The sequence below is a fragment of the Rutilus rutilus genome (assembly GCF_951802725.1).
Source record: "Rutilus rutilus genome assembly, chromosome: 1".
Classification (NCBI taxonomy): domain Eukaryota; kingdom Metazoa; phylum Chordata; class Actinopteri; order Cypriniformes; family Leuciscidae; genus Rutilus; species Rutilus rutilus.
This window is the reverse complement of record NC_140209.1, coordinates 58,492,745-58,514,713: the sequence shown is the minus strand read 5'-3', so window position 1 is coordinate 58,514,713 and position 21,969 is coordinate 58,492,745. Positions and strand designations below refer to the sequence as shown.

General features: G+C 39.0%; 2 protein-coding genes across 7 annotated transcripts in view; one reads left to right on the top strand and one right to left on the bottom strand.

Moving 5' to 3' along the window:
• LOC311293249 (CASK interacting protein 2) overlaps positions 1-5,249 on the top strand; it is a 76,903-nt gene extending 71,654 nt beyond the window's left edge. For all 5 annotated transcript variants that reach the window (XM_084413373.1, XM_084413372.1, XM_084413371.1 and 2 more), the window contains 3 exons: positions 677-2,314; positions 3,053-3,302; positions 3,436-5,249. In XM_084413373.1, coding sequence (XP_084269499.1) covers positions 677-2,314; positions 3,053-3,302; positions 3,436-3,532 — 1,985 coding nt within the window. In that variant the 3' untranslated portion in view covers positions 3,533-5,249. The remainder of the gene's footprint in view (positions 1-676; positions 2,315-3,052; positions 3,303-3,435) is intronic.
• A 6,166-nt stretch (positions 5,250-11,415) lies between these two features.
• The window catches only part of nherf1b (NHERF family PDZ scaffold protein 1b), a 41,539-nt gene continuing 30,985 nt past the window's right edge, over positions 11,416-21,969 (bottom strand). For both annotated transcript variants that reach the window (XM_084433003.1, XM_084433004.1), the window contains 3 exons: positions 18,744-18,787; positions 12,961-13,086; positions 11,416-11,630 (listed from right to left, as the gene is read on the bottom strand). In XM_084433003.1, the coding sequence (XP_084289129.1) occupies positions 11,484-11,630; positions 12,961-13,086; positions 18,744-18,787 (317 nt within the window). In that variant the 3' untranslated portion in view covers positions 11,416-11,483. The remainder of the gene's footprint in view (positions 11,631-12,960; positions 13,087-18,743; positions 18,788-21,969) is intronic.

The window sequence follows — 21,969 nt, the reverse complement described above, 5'->3', positions numbered from 1 at the left end:
TAAATTAAAACCTGATTTTAAACTAAAGCAATGCCCTATTTGTTTACAAATGACTCTTCTGAGTCAGTTCTTTACATTGAGTAGGTCGAACTTGTTCACACTGGTTCGGAGGATTATTATCAGAATTAGAATCGTGAATTTGATTGTTTAAAAACCATTATCCCATGGTCATAAACGATTGAAAAGTCCATTAAAAATAGCTGGAAATACATGAGTCAAAAAGTGTGGGAACCCTGCAAATACTTTAACCTCCATATATGTTAAAATTGTGTGTGTGTATATATATATCTCATACATACCAGTCTTAGCTGCTGGGTAGCTTTTCCTGTTTTTGTTCTTACCTTGACTAGGGCATTTTCAAGTCAAAATTTCTAGTTCAAGGTTTCTAGTTCAAGGTTTCATTTGGTTTGTATTCCTGCAGCAACATACTATGTTGACCCGTACACATTAAAATCCATTAGGAAAACATTAAGATCCAGCATCAGATATGCCCTGAGATATGTATAGTGTCACACAGCATTCTCACCTTTGATGTGGACAGATTACTTGTTGAGAGAAAAGTTGTTGCGTCATGCCTGCTAAGGACATAGTGCAAGTTATATATATCCTGTTAAGTATATCCTGTTGCGTTAAGTTCATGTGTGACATCTACAGTAAATGTGTGTGTCTCTGACAGGCCATCAGAAGAAGATGATGCTTGCGGTGAAGAAGTTGTGTGATGTTCATAAGGCTCTTCTGCAGGCAGAATCAGGGCACGGCACTCTGCGGCGCAAAACCCCTGCTGCCCTGGACCTGGTCACTATCGAGCCGCCCCCTGAGAGTATCGACCTCCCCTCACCCCACACGCCCAAGATGATGACTTTCCAGGACAGTGAGCTGAGCACTGAGCTCCAGAGTGCCATGTCCTCCCAGTACAGTGGCTGTCAGGAAGGACTGGCCATCAAGAATGCAGTAGGCATGTCCTCCAGTCAGGAGAGCATTGACACACGTTCTCGAGGCTCCGGCCGCTCCCAGGAGCCCCCCAGCACTCCCTCCTCCACTTCAGGAGCGACCCCTTACAGCCGGTCCCAAGAGAGTTTATCAAGCCCAGACAGCAGTCCTGGTAAAGAGCGCAACATTCCAGAAGGCCGTGACCAGGTCCCACGTCCTCAGCTACCACAGCAGCTGCCGCCGTTCAGTGCTTCTGCAGGCTTTAAATACCCAGCGGTGCCTGCCAAACCCAAACTGGGCTCTGCTCCTTCTCCGCAAGGTTCTCCTGCTCATAAAACCCTCAATTATCCTCGTACACTATATAACAGTGCCACGCTCGACCGTCGATCTCCTAGCGTGACCAAGAAGCGCACACAGAGTCTGTCCCGGTATGCTTTGTCGGACGGTGAACCAGATGAAGAGGATGATGATGAAGCAGCTCAGCTAGCCAGCATAGCCATGCCTTCATATGCTACACTGAGCCGCAAGCTCACCCGGGGCCAGCTGGCACGTCTTCAGTCCGCCCCTGAGCAGTCTGTTGGCCGAAGCCACTCTTTCGCCATTAGGGCTAGGCGTAAAGGACCTCCTCCGCCGCCACCTAAGCGCCTTAGCTCCGTCAGCAGCAGCTCTAGTGTCGAAACTCCAGCGCCAGCTTCTGGAGGAGTCGAGAGCGGCAGACCTGTGTGTGTAAAGAGCATCACAGCTGCATTAGAGACAGTCCTACCTGTGCCTACGGTGGAGCTCCTTCAGGAAACCACGACAGCTGTCTCTTGCACCAACGAAGAGTCCAAGCGCAGACCTCTGAGTCAGAGTGAATCCAGCCAGGTAGCAGCCAAAGCAGATACTGATAGAGCAGCAAAGTCTGACTCAGAGGAAGATGATGGGACAAAGGATTCTGGCCTGGAGAGCTCGTCCTCACCTCAGAACAGCTCAAGTGAATGCATCCCCTTTGCGGAGGAAGGCAACCTCACCATCAAACAGAGGCCCAAAGTTGGCGGGCCACTCAAGGTGGAGACCACTTCTGAGTCTCCAGAGAAAGCCAAACCAGCCAAAACCCCTGAAGTCCCAGAGTTCAACTTAAAAGAGTCAGACACAGTGAAGAGACGGCAGAAGCCAAAGGAGAAAGAGCAGCCAAACACAGCGTCCGACAGCAGTGCAGATGGCACACCTGTTTTAGACACTCAGGACACAGTGAAGCTCCGCATCAGTGAAACAGATATGAGTCTGCCATGTGTGGATCTTCCAGCCAAACCAGTGAAAGCACCTCCACCTCTTGCCCCTAAACCTCCCAGCCCCCTGAATCCAACACGGCACACCTCTAAACCCCATCCTGCTCCTGTAACAGGTAAAGCCTACAGATACAAATAAAGTCAGCTGGCTTGATATCGCTATTACATGGGAAGTGTTGATAACTTGCTTAAATTCATTGACCTCAAACCTCATATTTTAGATTCCTTATTTGTTCTCTAGATTTAGCAAATAGGTCCATCTAAATGGTTAGATTTATTAGTTGTTCCCTGAAGTCCTTGAAAGAAGCTCTGTCCCAATTCAGAGGCTGCATCCTTCGAAGGACGCAGACTTCAAAGTCCACGAAGGTCGAACCGAGCAATGGGACGGTCTAGCCCAGGGTTCCTACCTTGCATAGTTTAATTCCAACACTAATAAGAGACACCTAAACAATCTAATAAAAGGTCTTCAGAGTCACAGTTAGGTGAGTTTGATCAGGATTTGAGCTAAACTGTGCAGGGCAGCGGCCCTCCAGCTCCAGATTTGAGGAACCCTGGTCTAGCCTATGGAGCATGGCTCTTGTTGCCTAGTGGCTGTAAAGTTTGTACTGGACTGGTCTGAAAACAAAACAGGGTTCACAACATTCGAAGGAGCCTTTGAATTGGGATAGCCTTCATCGTGCCGCTGTGACACATTCGGCCTTCGAATGCAGCCTCTGAATTGGGATGCAGCTAAATACTGCTCTGATTTTATAAATGGTTAAAGATATTCGTAGCAACCCTTTGCTAGTAAGTTACAGTATATGCAGAGGACTGTAAGTTTTGCATTTATTCTGTGATTCTTGTTCTGTCTGCAGCTGTCGGCTCCAGTGTCACTCTCAGTGTTGTACAGAGTGTTGCCTTTACAGCACCTCAGTCTCCAGTGCTGTACTCCCCCTCAGCAGAGAACACGGGTCAAAGTGTGTCATCAGGAAGGCCCCAGGCCCTGGTGGAAAATGGTCAAGGGTCAACACTGAAGCATCAGAGGCTGGAGGAGACCAGCTCATCCCTTGAGGAAGCACTAAAAGCTGTGGAGAGAAAACTCACTCTTGAGAACAACAATGTGGGGTGAGAGACACTTTCCACAAGCTTTCACATAAATATGATGGAGGGGATTTTTGAAACTATTCCTTTCATGGTTTTTAAATTGCCCTTTAATTGTTCTCACTCCTAATTAAACATTATGTTGCGTCTCTTTTAGCACTTCTCACATAGTGAAGTCTGCAGGGAACATTCTGGATGACATTGGGAACATGTTTGATGACCTGGCTGATCAGTTGGATGCTATGCTGGATTAAAAATTCTCCTGGATTTGGCTGTTTTTATTTTTAATTTTTTGTGCTGGCCCAGAAACAGGAGGGTAGAGATCTACGTATAGAAGCACGGGCTCGTCTGCCTTATATTTCAGATGGAGAGCAGAGAAAAACTCTTGAACACAAAAGTGGGAACCTCCATTTGCAAAGACCACAAGACATTTTTGGACCAGTCTCCTGACTAATGTCAGTCTAGGTGTCTTTTGTAGTTGTTTGTTTATATTCCATTTTCTAATCAACCAGCATATATGTGTTTTTGTGTTTTTCATTTTGTCCTGTCATTTGTTGTTCTTTTTGGGGCTGAACCATGGACTTCACTAAGTGTGACCCCAATGGACTTTACATGATGGACTCAGATAGAAGAAATGCACTTAGGAGAATCATTCCTAAAGCAAAATACATTTCAAAACACTACACTGATTCAAAACATTTCTAGAAAGTTTAAAGGGACAGTTCACCCAAAAAGTGACAATTCTGTCATCATTTACTTGCCCTAATGCTGATCCAAACCTGTAGTCTTTTTTCGGTCTGTGTAACACAATAGCATAACATTTTAAATACATTTTACGCTGCCTTTCCATACAGCAACAAGACAAAAATACAGATTTTTTTTTTTTTTTTTTTTTTTTTTGTGAACTGTTCCTTTAATATAACTACATTTCAAAGCATTTCAAAAGCTCTAAAAATGATCTGGTTTTGTAAGGAGCACAGGTGACGTTTATCCATTTCAGCAAGTAAAGCAGGTATCCATTTCCTTGCCTTTGGAATTTTTGGTGCTTGTATCTTATTTTTTTCTTAATGACATTGCAAGATTTGCAGGTTAAAATACATGACTGACATTTATTTTTGTATGAAAGTGTGGTTTTAAAGGGAACATGTTGAAATGAAAACAGTAACACTACCTTGTGTAACTAGAGCAGGATCAATGTACAGCAAGCAATTCAGGTTTAAGTTACCATGAACTATTTTTGAACATCTTTAAACTTATATTAGTCCAAATAGTATTTAAACTTTATCAAAATATGTATATTGTACACTAAAGGTATATTTGATTAGGAAGCAAACCTGTTTGTTGTACCAAAGCATATGTATATTTTTATTCAAATGTTGGATAATGCTAATGCTAGCAGACTTATCTTGCAGCTAAACTAATGGAAGTTAACCCAGTGTCATTTCCCCTTTGCACATAATTTGATATGACGTATCTGATGTGGAATATTTCTACACGGTTCTTGCGTGCCATTCGGATGTTACATTCAGGTTCTGTCTCCCGAGTAACCAAGATGTAATTAATGGAATTTGTTTAACTGAAGGCCGTTTTAACATTTAACCAGTTTTAGAATTGCATTTAAGGCCCGTTCACACCAAGGACTATAACTATAAAGTTTAAAATTATCTTTCCAATTCTATGAGAATTGTGTCCACCACACCAAGTCAACTTCACAACTAATGATAACGACAGAGGAACGATATTGTTGGAATCACTTTCAGTCATAAGACGGACGGTTATCGTCCACTGTTGTGGATGCGAATATAGTCATTATAGTTTTAGTCCTTGCTATGAATAGGCCTTTACTTATGTTAATGCTATATACTAGTGATGTTTTTGATTAGATAAACACAACACTGATATGGTTGTTCAGTACCAAGCCTGTCTTTGTTCAAATTTGTTAACATTTTCTATTAAATGAATTTAACTATTTTGTCCTTTTTTTGTCTGTCATTTTTCAGCATTTACACTGCAAAATAGAAACGTTTTCTGTCTGATTTGTCCAGATTCAATGGTAGGGTTGCACCAGCCGTTTGTAAGTTTTTAAATTGAAACTTAAAGTCACAGTAGAGCTAAGTAGTCTGTTCTTAATTTAGTTGCACAGTTTGTTCTTAAAGGGGTCATATAATGGTACATGCACTTTTACAAGTTGATTGTACTGAAATGTGTGTTGGCAGTGCCTGTACACAACCATCATAAAATGATAAAAATCCATCCAGTGGTCTTTTTTTAATCTCCTTATATGTTTTCCCCCCGTCTCAAATCGAGCCGTTCGACCTAGTGGCGTCACACGGTCGGACGCCCCTCCCACGATTGTTGATTGACAGCAGCGTTTCAACACAGACCCTCCCTGAGCGAGCTGTCATCCTTGTTGATACGCTGGAGCAGAATGGCGTCTAAGCGATTGTGGTGTTCTGTTCTTGGGTGTAATAACGAACACAGCAGTCATTTTGATGTTCCTAAATCCAAACCGCTGAAGACGCAGTGGCTGAGTTTGTTTTTGAAGGGAATATTCCCCACGATCAACGTCAATGCTTTCATGTTTGCACGAATCATTTCACACACCAGACTGCTTTACAAATGAGGGTCAGTATAAAGCTGGTTTTGCTAAGAAGCTGCTCCTGAAAAAAGGATCGGTACCAGCTATTCGTGTTCCTGCTGCACCTCCAGAAGAAGTGAGTGTAACGTTTTATTAACCTTTATATTAATCTTTGCAAATCGCTTTAGTAATCCATAGTTGCAATAGTCGATTCCTGAAGTAAAAATCCCATTCATTTTCTCCATAGGGGAAATGATTTTGAACGCCAACCTTTTAAGTCAGACCAACTGTGAGCTATGAGGATGTTAATCGATGGTTATGCTTTTGTTGAAGTGTCATGTCTTTTCAGTGTAACTTAAATTAAATTGTTTCACATTTTATTGGTGCAGAGACTGCAGAGATTATATAGCCTGACTACGTCAGACTTCGTACTTCCGCTCAATTTCAGTTCGCTTTTGTACTCAGTCTGAGATAGCGCCCTATCTCTCAGTTTTCCTCCGGCCTCAAAGCAGCCGGGCCAATCAACGAGGGTGGGCTGAGAGCCGTGACGTAGACACTGATTGTACCATGGATGCGTAGATTTACTTCACATAATCTGCAAAAGTCGTTCACAGCCATGTTCACTCCGGTATTTCGCTCGATGGTTTTGTTTTCGCATCATACTACATGTGTTTACAGTGGAAGTTAGATGCGGCTGAGCATGCGCATAACACACGCCATAACCAAACGTTATGTGATTGGCTTACGGGAACCAATGATTTTAAACTTCAGACAAGCGCCCCCCCGCGAGAAAGAAAACACTTTTCAATTACGCCCTTCCAGACTGTCTACGAAGCAAAGCGAAGTAGAAGAGTTTGGTATTACCAGGCTAGAGATTATATGTATTTTTTGGAAAAAATTTGAAAATTAAGCACTACAACCACACAGTGATTAAGTGTGTCCCATTGAGTAAATAAAAATCTTGAAACACTTGCGGTCTTCACGCCCACTTGAACACTTTGGCCAAACTCTGGAAATACGTCATGTGAGTAGACAAGTGGTCAAGTGTAAAAAGGTTTATTTGGACTGGTCCACAGTCTACAACTCGCATAACCTCACGAAAGTATGCAAATACATATGTTGGCAGGCAGGACAGCCTATCATTGTATTCAGACCGACTGGATGATGATTGGACGAACATTTTTTTGGTCCTGAGACTTCCATAGAATATGTACATATTTTTTTTATATTTAGACCACTTCTGTTACTGATTACTAGGATGTGAAGAGAGTTTCAACCAGTATAACAAAAAGCGTTTATGCAAAACATTGCTTACCCTACCTTTAAACTAGTTAAAATGTCTAAACGACGCTACATTTGATAGCACAGACAAGATAAGAGAGCACAAGCACACTTTAAGTTCGTTAAGTTTAATGAGTTCACCTGCCCATCCATTCATGATGGCTAATTGTAAACAAACTTTGCTCGCTTTCCTCGAAGGAGGCTCGAACCCGAGGGTCAGTTTAAGCTAAACCCCCCTATAATGGCACTACATAAAGGAAGAATGAAAGAAATAGATGGGGAGAAGTCCGGTCTTCCACTGATCATCATCAACTTGTATTCTCCTGCTGACACTAGCCAGGTAACTAGTGAACATCAGTGACATGCCAGTCGGGGAAGGTGGCACATAAGGCCCATAAAAAAATTAATTACTTCCATTCATTCACAGGCAAACCTTTCTATGAATGAACATATACGTCCAGGACATTGTGTGTATTATTATTACTGTCTTGTACACTGTCTTTTGCAATGTATACTGTTTTATGCATGCTTTATGATAGAACTATTAGATAATGTAGCCTCAGTGGTATCATGCTTCACACAAAACTCTGATCATGCAATTGAGTCAGCTTCATTACACCCTCTTCATTGGCCAAACTTGAGAGGTGTGACCTCTGCAGAAGTTAAAAGGGGCACTATCTCAGTAAACATCTCTCTTTTCTTCTTGCTGCTGTTCAGTGGAAAAAAACTGGAGACATCCAGTCCGACGAGGTGGACCTGAAAAGAGTACAAGCCATGTCGCAACTTTCCACCTGGGAGAGAACCTCTCCCAATAATAACCGAGTCAGACTAACCTCGCTTAAGTTCGTCATTCTTCACTTAACCTGGAAGATCCTGACTGCAACTTCACCACCATCAAACTACTGAACCATCAAGACTTTACCTGAGACTGCAGATAGCACACGTACATCACAGAGACGTCTATTTGATGTGCGTGTTTACATCTGGAAGACGTGTTTGCTCATCTGCAATACGTCTATAGTACGTTTCCTGTCAGATGTCAAATAGACGTTTAGAAGATGTCTTTAAGATGTAATGATTTAGAATGTATGTTAAACTGACGTCTATCAGATGCTAGTAAACAGCAGATGCTTTCCAGATGAAGTGATCTTTAACAGACATCTTGCAGACGTACGTGTGCTATCTGCATGCATATCTGGACGCTCGTTCAATGGCTATTGCAAATATCGTACATTTATCGTGGGCCTTACGTTTGAACTAAACAGAGGTTAGGTATGAGCAGTAGATCCTTACCAAGGTGTTGATGGTTATGTTCAGGTGGTTAACGGACTCTTACCTTGTCATATGCTTTATTCCCCTATTTCGTTTCATTTATTCACTTTATTTCCCCAATTTTACCCAGTGTATGTCTTTGTTTAGACTATTTGTGTTTGGGATTTAAGTAAAAAATGTGTGCACATTCACATGAGTGTTGATTCTGTGGTCACTGCTTGCAAATCAAATCAAATCAAATCAAAATGATGCTGAGCATGCTCTGAGTAACACTGTACCCAGTAATAAAGAGTTATTTTTCTGTGGCCACGAAAAACCATTCTGAGAGTTGATAAATGATTAAAGCAGTGTTCGCTGGACGAACAGGTTTTGACTGTAATAATTCTGCTACATTAAGTTGAGTCTTACAACTGATTCATATACATTTTAAACGAATTATAACATGTTATAATTAATTATTCATATTTCCCTTGAGCCAGTTTGCCGCAATAGTTAATGTGGTGAAAAGTCAGATTAAACGTCAATAAAATGTATCACGAAATTATGAAATATAGATCAAATGTAAGGTACAGTTTCGACTCGAGAAACTGCTTTATGAAGCTTCAAACCCTTTACCAACCTTTTGTTTCGAATCAGTGTTTCGGAGCTCGTATCAAACCGCCAAAGTCACATGATTTCAGTAAACGAGGCTTCGTTACGTTATTACTGCTTCGAAACGTTAAAAAAATTCAATGGTTCGCTTTTTGTCATGTTATTTTATATGTATTTATTTTTTATTTTATTTATTTTTGTTTTGTGAAACTTTACATATATTTGATATAATTTAATTCCTGTAGAAGTTCCATATGTTTTGTACTTTGTCTTCTTATTGTCATATACATAATCAATAATGATACAAAAATAAAAATAAAATAAAAAAGTTTACTGCAGACCAAAAAAAGAAAAAAAAAGAAAAACCATTTCAATGGTTCGCCACTGTGAACCCATTAATCATTCGGATTCACTGAGACGAAACATTAAACAAGTGTCTATGGGTATTACCTATCTATGATCGATTTTATAGCGTACATTTGTAGACATTTTAATGAGACATAAGCATAATTAAAATGAATAATAGTAGTTAGTCTCTTATTGGCCTGTTTAGCTGAGCCATCCATGAACAAACAAAACAAGCGCTGGAAATGTATAAAAGAACACATATTATACAGACACATGATATTTAATCTTATTAGATGATTAGTTAATTGCATTTGACTTTCAAGAAAACATTTGCAATGGGTTTGTAAGAGGTGTACTATGCATGTTTGGCCTGAGTTTTTGTTGTATTTACACTGTTTTGACCAGCAGGAGTCACCAGAGTGTGGCCTTTCGAATGCTTCGAAACAGTGAATCATTTGTGACGCAATTGGTTCAATTGAATCGAAGCTTTGAAAAGCTTCGTTTCTCCCATCTCTAGTAGGCTAGACACAGTGTTAGTATTGGTGTATCAAAAGCATAAAACACTGCAGAAATCATTTGTCCACTATAATATATTTCTGAACAAAGTGGGGTGCTGTATAAACGTATTGTTACATAATATAGAAATAACATAAATATGAAATAACATGACAACGCAGTGATCAGAAGTGCAGGATTAAAAAAAAATCAAATAGCAGGTGTCTCAAAAATACCTCACTGGTTGGAACAAGACCATGATACACTAACAGGAATTTACAGTGGGCTCCAATCCAGACAGCAACATAGTGTCGGCCCAGATCCGGCCCGCGTCTGGCACGCGTTCAATCCACATGTACCAGATGTGGCCCGGATCTAGGCGGACACTATGTGGGTGTCTGGGAAACGTCTCAGGCCACTAGTGAAAATCCCTTTCTCTTATTAATGTTGTATTTAATACAAAATGCTTCATTGCTTATTATAGGTTTCTCAGACTCCTCCTGTGGTTACAGTGACAATCAGGAGTTTACGATGCAAGTCTTCATTTGTTCCTTCATCATAAGACAATGAAATCCTTCTCAACTGAACTGGTGGAGAAATGAGCTTAGGACGGCGCAAGAAATCATTCATAAATCAAAATACATTGCTTTCACTCTAAGAAGATACGGTTCTATATAGAACCTTAAAGGGTTCTGTCAGGCACTTCATATATATAAACTTTTTGGCATAAAGGGTTCTTTAAGTTGAGTCAAGAACCCTAGAGTTCTATATAGAACCACACTGAACCTTTTTTCTAAGAGTGTAGTACAGCCTCATACACAAAACTCACTGATCACACACACACACACACAAACACACACACACGCTGAATTAGGCTCTGTTCAGAATAGCATACTAACATAATATCACTATTTCTGTATAGTATGCACACAAATGTCCAGTGTGACAAATTAATTGGAACTAAAGGCAAGAGTTTTAACATCTCTTTTTACCCATTGTTAAATCAAATTGCCAGACATTAAAATACATATTAACACAAAATTGAATTAATAAAAAATAAACTTTATTTTCAAAAAGACAACTGGATACTGCCCATTAAATTAAACATGCAATGTAGTGGTCATGTGACAACAGTATAGCACACCACTGTATGCAGAACAGCATAACACTACTACTACTGTTTTACTATATTTAACAGTAAGCGGTAATATTACAATGAGTACTCCATTCTGAACATAGCCAGTGATTGTAATACATCACAGTTGTAGAATGTTACGTTCCATTTGCCCCGTAGCTGATGCACTAATATAATCTGTTAGTAATTCAAATACATAATTCTGAATACATATAAATCTGTGTGTGCATATATATATATATATATATATATATATATACACACACTGTACACACATCATATTGAGCCTACTTTAATGATAACCTCATTGTAAGATCTGCTCTGTTTCATCAAGTCTTAAACAGAGCTGATGGATCCCAGACAGCAACATGGCGTCGGCCCAGATCCGGCCCACATCTGGTACACATGGATTCCACATGGCCCATATGTGGGCCGGATCTGGGCCGACACGACGTTGCTTCTGGGATGGATGGATGGATGAGTGGATGGACAATCGTCTGGAGGTCTATAGGTTACTGAAGAGTTCATTTTTCTTGCTCCAGTCCATGGGCGGAGCTCTCTTATTGGAGCGTTTCTGGTGCGCGCGCTCTTTCACCTGCTGTAAGGACAGACTGAGCTCTGGGATAGCATCTCGGATGGACGGCTCCACAGTCTGCAGAGAGGAAGACAAACAAACTTCATAAAGTTATGAAATACCCTAAAACAGTCACCTTCAGGATTGCTACAAGCGTGTGAAACAACTTTCATTAGGGTAGTTTCAGAAAGTTTTTATTGTATACTGTTGACTATTTTAAAAAATAGTATGTGAAACAGTATGCATAAATATCAAAGAGTGAAAAATGTGATTAATTGTATTGAATGTGCACTTCAAATAGTAAAAGTATATTTTTTGTTAATCAAAAGTGTATGTGCAGATAATATAATATTACTGAAATAAAAGACCACTTAAGTGCACTTAAAGATTGACCCTTTCATGGCTTGTATCACACTTAAGTAGACTTTTATAACTGCACTTTGTAATAATGCTAAAAAGTTTTACTTTCATGTTTTAATAACGTTTTGTCATACTTTAAAGAAGTGCACTTATTTTTATGTGTTGACAAACATACTAAAGCACATTTAAAGTACTTGATTATAATTAAAACTGTAGTGTGTTATTCAATATTACAATTAAAGTTAATATATTTTAAATGTGATACAAATTGCAACTTCTTCATAACAAATATGTAATTACAAATATATTTAAATATATAACATACAAGTTTCAATAGAAATGACATTAAAGTATATTAAAGTTTATCATAAATGCTTGTCAGTTCATTCAGCAGTAACTTTAACCATATTTCAAAAACAATAATAGTAATTATGAAATTACATATAATGATGTACTTAAGTCTTACTTGAGTGGGTAAAAAAAACAATCGAAAGTTCAGCTAATTTAATTTAAAATAAATTTAAACTTATAACACATTTTCATTTAATTGCAATTATCATGCAATTAAGTCTCAAAAATATTACACTCAAATTGCACTTAAGCAGATTCTTATAAAATATATTATTTCCTTATTAAGTACTCTTTAAAAAAAATAAAGAGCATTTTTATCTCATAATGTCTATTGCATTGTTCATGTTTAATTCTACAAGTGCTGTTTGGTTACTGTCTTGTAAGCTGTTAATAACATTATTTTGCATTTTTCATTCATTTTTGTGTAAACATATCAAAACCATGAGAAAAAAAAATCAACGCTGATATTACTTCCACTTTAAATGTTACACCGGAAATGTAAAGGTCAAGTTGAGCGCTTTGTATTGTGGGATACAGTGTGTTTACTGCAAATTTTGGCAAAGAAAAAATCGTGCCTATTGCAAACAGCATATAGTCGTGCTGAATGCAGAACCGCATATAACTCTAACGATCTCCCCCATATCTTTCTATGGCAGAAACAGCGAGAGTGGTATTAGTCTGCAGTTCTCAGTCTCACCTCAGGGGGCGGAGTCCCAGTGGGCGGAGTCACAAGGGAGGCGTTGGAGGAAGCGTTGGAAGGGGACGGACTGACTGATAACTTGGAGTCCTTCAGTCCCACCTCTTTGGCCACATTCCCATTTACCTAAACAGAAGGCAGATTTCAGTCAGATATCCTGTGAGAGATAACAGGCCCTATTTTAACGATCTAAGCGCATGGTCTACAGCGCAGGGCACAAGTGCACTTAGGTCATGTCCGAATCCACTTCTGCTAGTTTAACGACGGGATAAATGGTCGGTGCGCTCGGCGCATGGTTTAAAAGGGTTGTCCCTATTCTCTTAATGAGTAATGGGTGTGTTTTGGGCGCAGCGTGCAATAAACCAATCAGAGTCTCATCTCCCATTCCCTTTAAAAGCCAGTTGCGCTCACGGCATGGCGGATTCGCTATTTACATGACGGAATTTGCAAACGGAAAGACTGAACGGAGGAGAGGAAACGGATCTGCTCGTGCGCGAGGTTAAAGTGCGCAAGCAGACCATCTACGGGACAAGCCGGATTCCACCATATCTTTATGTACACAATAATAATCTTTTACATTGTAATCCTTTTATTTTAAATATTTGGCATGTTTGTGTGCTGCTGCGCGTCCCTGTGTGTTTAATAAGCAGAGTGTAGCGCATTGTGGACCCGCCTATAGGCGCACATTACTAATGCACCCTTTAAATAACAAAATAAAATATTGCGCCATTGACTTTAGACCAGGTTTCAGTTGGTCAATGGCGCAGTCTAATTCAGTTGCCTAAAAATAGCAGCGCACCAACAATGCGCCAGAACACACCTCGTTTTCAGACCAGCACGACCATGGGCGCACAAATGAGCGCAAATGCATTTGCTATTTAAACAACATAGCGCAGGACGTGAAAATGATAACTGCGTCGGGCTGAAACTAGCAAAAGACACTTGCGTCGCGCCTGGCGCTGCATTGCACCGGGTGTATGATAGGGCCCATCCTGTGGTTTGTGCACTAGGGGTCAGACTTGAGCCTGTGTTGAACAGTGTGACAGCTGCAGTGAGACTGAGCTTCATTAACTCTATGAGTGGGCAGCATTAGCCAGGCATCAATACTCCTCTGACAGCTGACAGCGCCTCCTTATTCCCTCCAGCCAGATTCATCCAACACGTCAGCCATTAGCCGAAGCTGAAGGATCCCTGCATCCCTCTTACTTATATATAAATATATAGAGAAACCGTCCCCATGGTCTCTCGCTCTCTCTCTTCTGGAGACATGGTCTCAAAACTTACAAACTCCAGCAATGAGTGGCTGATCCGTCCATGTAAACTCCAGAGTTTGCCGTAAAATAAGCATTACCGGCCACGAAATTGTACTGTTGCCTCATAATCTCACCTTATTTTTATTGAAAATATATTTTTTAGCCTGTATGACAGTGTGTCTTGCATATTAGTGTCAAGTCATCGTGTCGCTAGCGGCGACATACACAGGGCAGTCTCTGTCTCGCAGTCGAACTGCTCCCGTCACAAAAAAGTACAGATATATCACGATTATGTTCCTTATGTTTCATTGTGGTGGCATAATGTGAGAAATATTACACATATGTGTCACCACATGGAGTCATTTGACTGTGCATCAGCTCTAAGCACTACAGTTAAATTAAATCCCTCCAGCGAATAGCGATTAATCATGTCAATTTCTGAATAAAGGATTGATCTTGAACCTCTAACGGTCTTCTGTCATGCCTTTTCTAACTTCCGTCATTAGCATAATCACAATTAATTGTATATGATACACAGATTTAGCAGCAGGCATCCATTTGGGAGTGGGATGACTACTAAACCCAACAATAGGCTAATACTGTAATTGGCTAATATCAAAACATGTAAAGGTTTCCAATAACCTCTGAGAAACTTGCTGTTGTAAGTGTGTTTTTCTGCTATGAGAACTAGGTTCAGGCACAGGCCAATACAAACAATCCAAGTTGCGGAATTTATTAAAGAGCACACAGAATAACAAATAAAACCCCAACAGGAAAGTGTACATGGCTAAGAACCGAGAAGAAAATTGATCTCAATATCCATGTACAGTATTTGCTCATTTCAAGCCGGTTAGATTCAAAACATCTAATGCCAGAACTTTTTACTAAATAAAAAATTTGAAAGAATATTTAATCCCAAACGAACCAGATTTTGTCCATGATGCTCAATGTTTTTAAAGCAACAAGACGTCATTAGAATATTTGCAACATTTATCTTATTTACACCAGCAAAGAACCTCAACTTTCCTTAAACTTTATTATTTTGTTGCCTCACTAACACAGGTATTTCACTTTTTGGCAGAGGAAAGTGATACTAATGGGTACTGGAGTCAGGGAGGATGCTACCATGATATCTTTTTTGGCCTGCTGGCCATGTAATAATTGAAAGTATGCAATTTCAAGTAATTTCTCATTGAATTTGACAAGACAAGAAACATTAATAGAGCCGTTTAAGAGTGAATAGCTTGTTTGCATATGACGTCACGTCACTGCGTTGCCATGGCGCGAAATGCAGATGGAGGGCAGGAAGTGATTTGTTACATTTAGGAAGCACTATAGCAAACTCAAAATGCCGATGTTTTGCGTGGTTTATGGTTGCTCAAATCGATTAAACCACGAGGAGTTTTATCGTGTACCAAAAGTTGTTGTTCATAAGGGGGGAAAATGCAAGAAATTGACCGAAAAAAATGACTTGCAACCCTACGTCTGCGGTCGGGAGGAGCTGAATCGTAAAACGCCCGTGTGTGCAGTGATCACTTCGTCAAAAGTGAATTAATACAACTTATGTGGATGTTTGTGTAACGTACCAGTTTCTGAACTTTGTAAAGTTAAAGTAATTGTTTCTTCTTTTCTTTGAGGTTGTAAGTTAACTGAAGACAAATGTAACGTTACAGGCAAATCTTTCAATTCAGTTGAAAAATCACTCCTCTTCATAACGTAAGGATCACGTCCAACATATGTTTACTTTTTTTGTTATATTTTTCGCTTGTAATAGCGTCTAAAGTAGTATAGTTCGGACTTTCCTCCATCTCGTCCATTCCGCTCTTCACTCCCTGCCCTCCATCTGAATTTCGCGCGTCATCACAATCACGTGACTGCAAACCACCTATGTGAGCATATTTTTAAATAAAATATTTGCAGTTCAATTATGACAACTCTAAATAGTTTTTAGCATGTTAATGAATATGGTAATGTTAATGTACACTGTAAAAAATTGCCAGGAATTTACAGGATTAATAAGTATTATTTTACAATAACTTACTGCAGTCATTTACTCTGAAATCAATGCATTCTGTCAATTTCACACTAAAATGTTTAACAGTGTATTTGGTTTGTGCGGTCTAGATCTACCCTGCTGCTGCTGTTGATTATTGCTGCTGCAGAGCGAGTATGGACTTGCTACTACTAATAGATACACAGACACACTGCTGTGAGCATGTAAGATATCCTGCTTCTGCTGCATAAATAGACATACATAAATCCTGTGGCAGATCTGGGCAGGTGGAGCTGGGGAGGTGGAGGGGTTCAGCAACACTGAACCAGGATATTTGAATGTTGAGCAAGCAATCTCATTGGCTGCAGGATCAGCAGAGGCCAATCAGATTGTGCCATGCGGTAATGATGTGATCGCTTGCAGATTGCATGTGAAGGACCGATCAGCAAGAAAAACATTCATAAGAATTGAGGCCCCTTGCATACCCCATTTAAAACTGTTCATGGCCATTGTTCAACACACCATTGTTCAATAAATAACTACATTCAATAGTGCTCTTTCCTGTAGCTCAAACAGTAGAGTGTTGGTCATGGGTTCGATTCCCAGGGAAAGCAAGGACTGATAAGAATGTAAACGTGTGCCTTGAAATGCAATGTAAGTCGCTTTGGATAAAAGCGTCAGCCAAATGCATAAATGTAAATGTAATCACAATAAACAATTCTTCTACCTAGTAATATACTTCATTATGCTGGTTTTCGGGCTGTGTCAGAATTATCACAATTAACTCACAATTGCATGTCCTTTGACTCATTTCTATGGCAATTAGTGTGGCTTTGCTGATAATGACAGCAAAATACTCAATCACTTCGTCTATATTGTTTAGCAGTTTTGTAATTACACAATTTGAGCTTGATTTTCTCTATATTCAAACGTGTTACTTGAAATGCATTAAAGGGATAGTTCACCCAACATTTTTTATTTTGTCATCATTTACTCACCCTCAAGTCGGGCCAAACCTGTATGACTTTATTTCTTCAATGAAACCGTAATGGCTTTTCACACTTGAACTAGTTAACCCTGGGTCATTTTTAAACCCAGAGTAATCTGAATCCTGGGTTATCTTGATTCACGTTTTACATTGATCATAATTTACCGAAGGTTAACATTTAATCCTGGGTATTCATAAGCTGCCGTTTCACACGGTACATTCCTAAACCCTGGGTTAACGTCCTTATTTGCATATTTGTAGTGTCAGTGTCACTGATTGGATGAACGCAGCACACCAACATTGTGCATCTTCATACTATATATTGCCTATCAGCTTTATACTGAATGGACTTTACGCACTATAAAGGTAAGAATGAAACAGTCTCTTCTTCACTCCAATTGAATGCGTTTACATGCACGTTCTTAGCCCAACTGCTTAATAAGCCGACAATGCACGTGATCATGTAAAGGCGTTAACCCGTTTTGCTTTATCGAAGTAAGGTCATAAACGGCTTAAGCATAAACCGATCGTCACAGCTGGATTTTTGCTGGATATGAGTTTCTTTTTTTGTCCATACAATGGAAGTCAATGATAACCAAAGCTGGTTACAGTACTAACATTTTGCAAAATATATATATTTTTTTTACAACTAATTTGCAACATTAAAGTCCCCCTGTAGTCAATACATTTATTCCTTAAAACTCATCTTTGATCACCAAAATTATATATTTAAGTGTTTTTTCCTTGAAAAAAATCTTTATGCCTTTAAATAGCTTGAATGTAACTCTACACCCTTGCCTCATTTAGTATACGCGGTTCTATGAATATGCAAATGAGCCCCGCCTCCACTCACTCGCACCAGCTCAGAGATCCACTGGTTGACGATCACACGTTGATCTGATTGGTTACAAGGTAGTTTGTGACGTCAGAAACACCAGCGATTTCAAACCGTGTTTTTGAGACTGTCTTTGATTCACTGCAGTTTTAAGGAGAAAATTCGACTTATGAATTTGCACATGGTTTGTCTTAAAGCTTTTAAAAACACCACATAAGACATATAAACAACATTAAAAACTTGATTTTCACCACAGGGAGACTTTAAGATTTTTTTTGTTCATTGCAACTATACGGTGAACTATAATACAAGTAAACTTCAGGTATACTGTTGGTTTACTAGCTATAGACTTCAAGCTCACTTTTTAGTTTCTGTAAATACACTTTGAAGAATACTCTCAGTAAACTAATAGATTACTAGATTTTACACTGCAAGTTTACTTTTAAGTTGAACTTAAAAGCATACTTAAAGTTGTTGCATTTTAAGTAGGCTTATACAACTAGGTTTCTATGGGTATTTTTTGGTACTTAAAGTAGACTTGAAATTAACTACAGTATACTGTATGCCACATATACTGTATTTATAAACCAAGTACTGTATACTACGCAAGGATAATTTTGTATATCTCTGATAAGTACATAAAAGTAGACTGAAAGTGAGAAAATGATGACAGAACTTAATTTTTTTCATTTGTCATTTGAGCGGTTGTCTTACCTTGTCCTCCATGTCTCCGTTGACCACAGGTTCAGGCAGCGGTCCTGCGGGCAGAGAGAAGCAGCACAGGTCAGTCACAGATCACACAACTGCCCCTAGTACATCTGCATCTGTCAGACGGGACGCTTTCTCCAATAATGCTCCTCATCAGAGACAGCCAGGACGCAAAGATTAAACAAGACACTTCCAAACACCAAGAGAATAGCTAGTATGACATTCACTCCTTCTCGGGTTGCAGTAAGCAGATGTCGACTCTGTTACATACTGCAGCACAGGTATTCGCTTCATTTATTATTCAGATAATCACCGTGGTGAGATCCGTGATACCTGGATACCTGTCGACCCCCACATCTCCACAGGGAACAAAATCTAGAGGCCTTCATAGTGGATTACACTTTAACAAATGAACTTGACATGAGAGATAAAGGACGTATGTGGAGATCGCTTATGAAAAACAAGTACACTTTAGCATACTTCTACTTCTGTTGTCTTCGAAATACGGTTAAAGTTACTGCTGAATGTACTGACAAAAAAATATTTTCTAGTATTTTTCTCTTCTTTCCAGTCCATATATATATATATATTTACTAGACAAGTAAAATGATGTTTGAAATGTCTTGTTTTTGCTTAAATCAAACAAAATTAAGTAAGAAAAATAATCCTGTTTTCTGTTCTTGTTGTTCCTTTTTCCTTCAGTGATTCTGCTTGTTATCATCAGGTGTCTTTACTAATGCTCAATAATCACTTAATTATATTTATGTATATTTATGGACATCTCAGGTTAAACTTCATGATATTTACCTTTATTTGAGGAAGAAAGCCTGTTTTTTCAGTGGTCTGAATATCTGTATTTTTAGGGGAAGTTAGCAGTTTAAAGAGAAATCGTTGTTAAATTTTACTGTATTATCTCTGTAAAAATACATTTATTTCCCCAATTCTGAGATCATTTTTATTTTTTATTTTTTATGAACATCTCAGGTTAAAATTACATTTTTGCACATGAAAATCATGACAATTGCCTTTATTTTTAAGAAAAAATACCTTTTTCCCAGTAAAACTATAAAAATATTAATTTGGTGTGAATGTATACATTTTTATTTTCTCTGTAAATATATTTTCCAAACAGTGTGAGTTGCGAGTTTAAAAAATGTATTTGTGGTGCTGTACACTTGCCTGATAGGCCACAACTGTAATAGTCTTTTACTGTAAACACGTTAGCCGTTTTCTTATACGCTGGAGGACAAGTCGAAATTATACTACTATTTAAATTTGAAGTGTCACAATTTGCTGAATTAAAAGAAATGTGATTACTTGTAAAGTAATTAAGTGATTGGATTATGCAAAAAATGTCATATTAAGTATGTTTTGTTCCAACAAAAAGATGTTCCTACCACCAGCCATTCTTTCCGAAGAGTTTCTAGGAAGAAGAGTAAAGCAGTAAGGCAGATAAAAGAAGTGGAAAATAATCCTGACACCCTTATCGCCTTCTTGTCTCTAAATCTCTATCTTTCTACCGCCGTCTGAAGGATATATGAGTGGCAGAAAGCTGCAGGGAAGGTATGATAACACTGATCCATCTGGCCCCTGATCGGCACAAAACACACATCACTGGCTGTTTGGACACTTCAAATGCCCTTCAGTCCCAATACGGCAATCTGAGAGCCACTCCAGACCAGCACCTTGGAAACCACACAAATCCTCCTTCCAAATTTGGCTGACAGACAGCAGAGAGAGACAGTGTGTGTGTGTGTGTGTGTGTGTTCAGACAGAGCAGTGCAACTGTGTGCGAAAGAGCTGAATGTACGACTGTGTAGAGAATAGAATCCTACAATCTGAAAAACCCATGCCATAGAAGAACCTTTTTGGGTTCCACAAAGAATCTTTCAGTGAACAGTTCTTAAAAAACACATAGTATTTTAATAATCTGATTAACCTTTTTCAACAATTAAGAATCGTTTGTGTAATAGGAAGATTCCATGGATGTTGAAGGTCCTTCATGGAACTACACAGCTAACAAATGTTTGTTCTAAGAACGTTTCCCAAACATTCTGCTTTGGTTATGGACACGTTAAAATGTCCAGTTTTTTAAAAGGTTAGCATGATGTTCCTAAAACATTCTTTCAACTTAATCTTTACTAACAACTCAACATTGAATATAGCTTGAATGTAACTCTACACCCTTGCCTCATTTAGTATACACGCATCCATGAATATGCAAATGAGCCCCGCATAGACATATAAACAACATTAAAACCTTGATTTTCACCACAAGGGACTTTAACATTTGAAGGACGTTCAAAGAATGAAGACATTTAAAAAACTTCTACAAACAATCCATAAATAACATTTTTGTGCTAACCTTTTGAGAACATTATTAAAGGTGCATTGCGCAAGTCTCTGAGTTTTTGCAGAACTATGCCCCCTCTGGCGACAAGCGAAACTGCAACACTGCAACTGAACGCGCATGACGTCACGCCCAGTCTCAAATTCCGACCCGAATCCCTCTTATTTATTTTACTGTACAGGATTATAGAGGCAATCGCAGTGATCAGAGAAGGGCTCATTCAGCCCATCAGGCAATTGTTTAAGCATGTATGGGTTAGAAAAACGGGTATTTTTAACATGAAATGTTGCGCAATGCACCTTTAAAGACCAGATAATATTGAACAAACACTCTATTAACACTAGAAGTGCCAGAATTCCATAACTACTAGAACTGCCACAAGCGGTCATTTTGACCGCTAGATTCCAAACTCTATATCTTTAATGATAAATACCCAATTGCGAGATTAATGCATTTATTGTATTAGGATATCTTTTAAAAACAAAACAACACCAAACTGTACATTTAAGCAAGTTTAATTATACATTTATAAATAATAATATCCGTAGATGTCCTGAACAAAATGACGGAGTAGCCTATGTTTTCATGTTTACACTGTTCGATCGCGCTTACACACACACACACACACACACACACATCATATTCCAGCATTGCAATCTTGACATCGCAGCCTGTTCATTATAGCCATAATAAAATATAATAATAAAATAGTCAACCTAACATATACAAATTCCACTGCTCTGTTTATATAGTCAGTAGTACAATTCGTACCATTTTGCGCATGTGAAGATGATTTTTTCCGTCGATATTGGAACGTGAGTGAAGTACAAAGCCTATAATAAAGAATAGTTTACCATCCAAATACATCGCAAATGTTGAAAC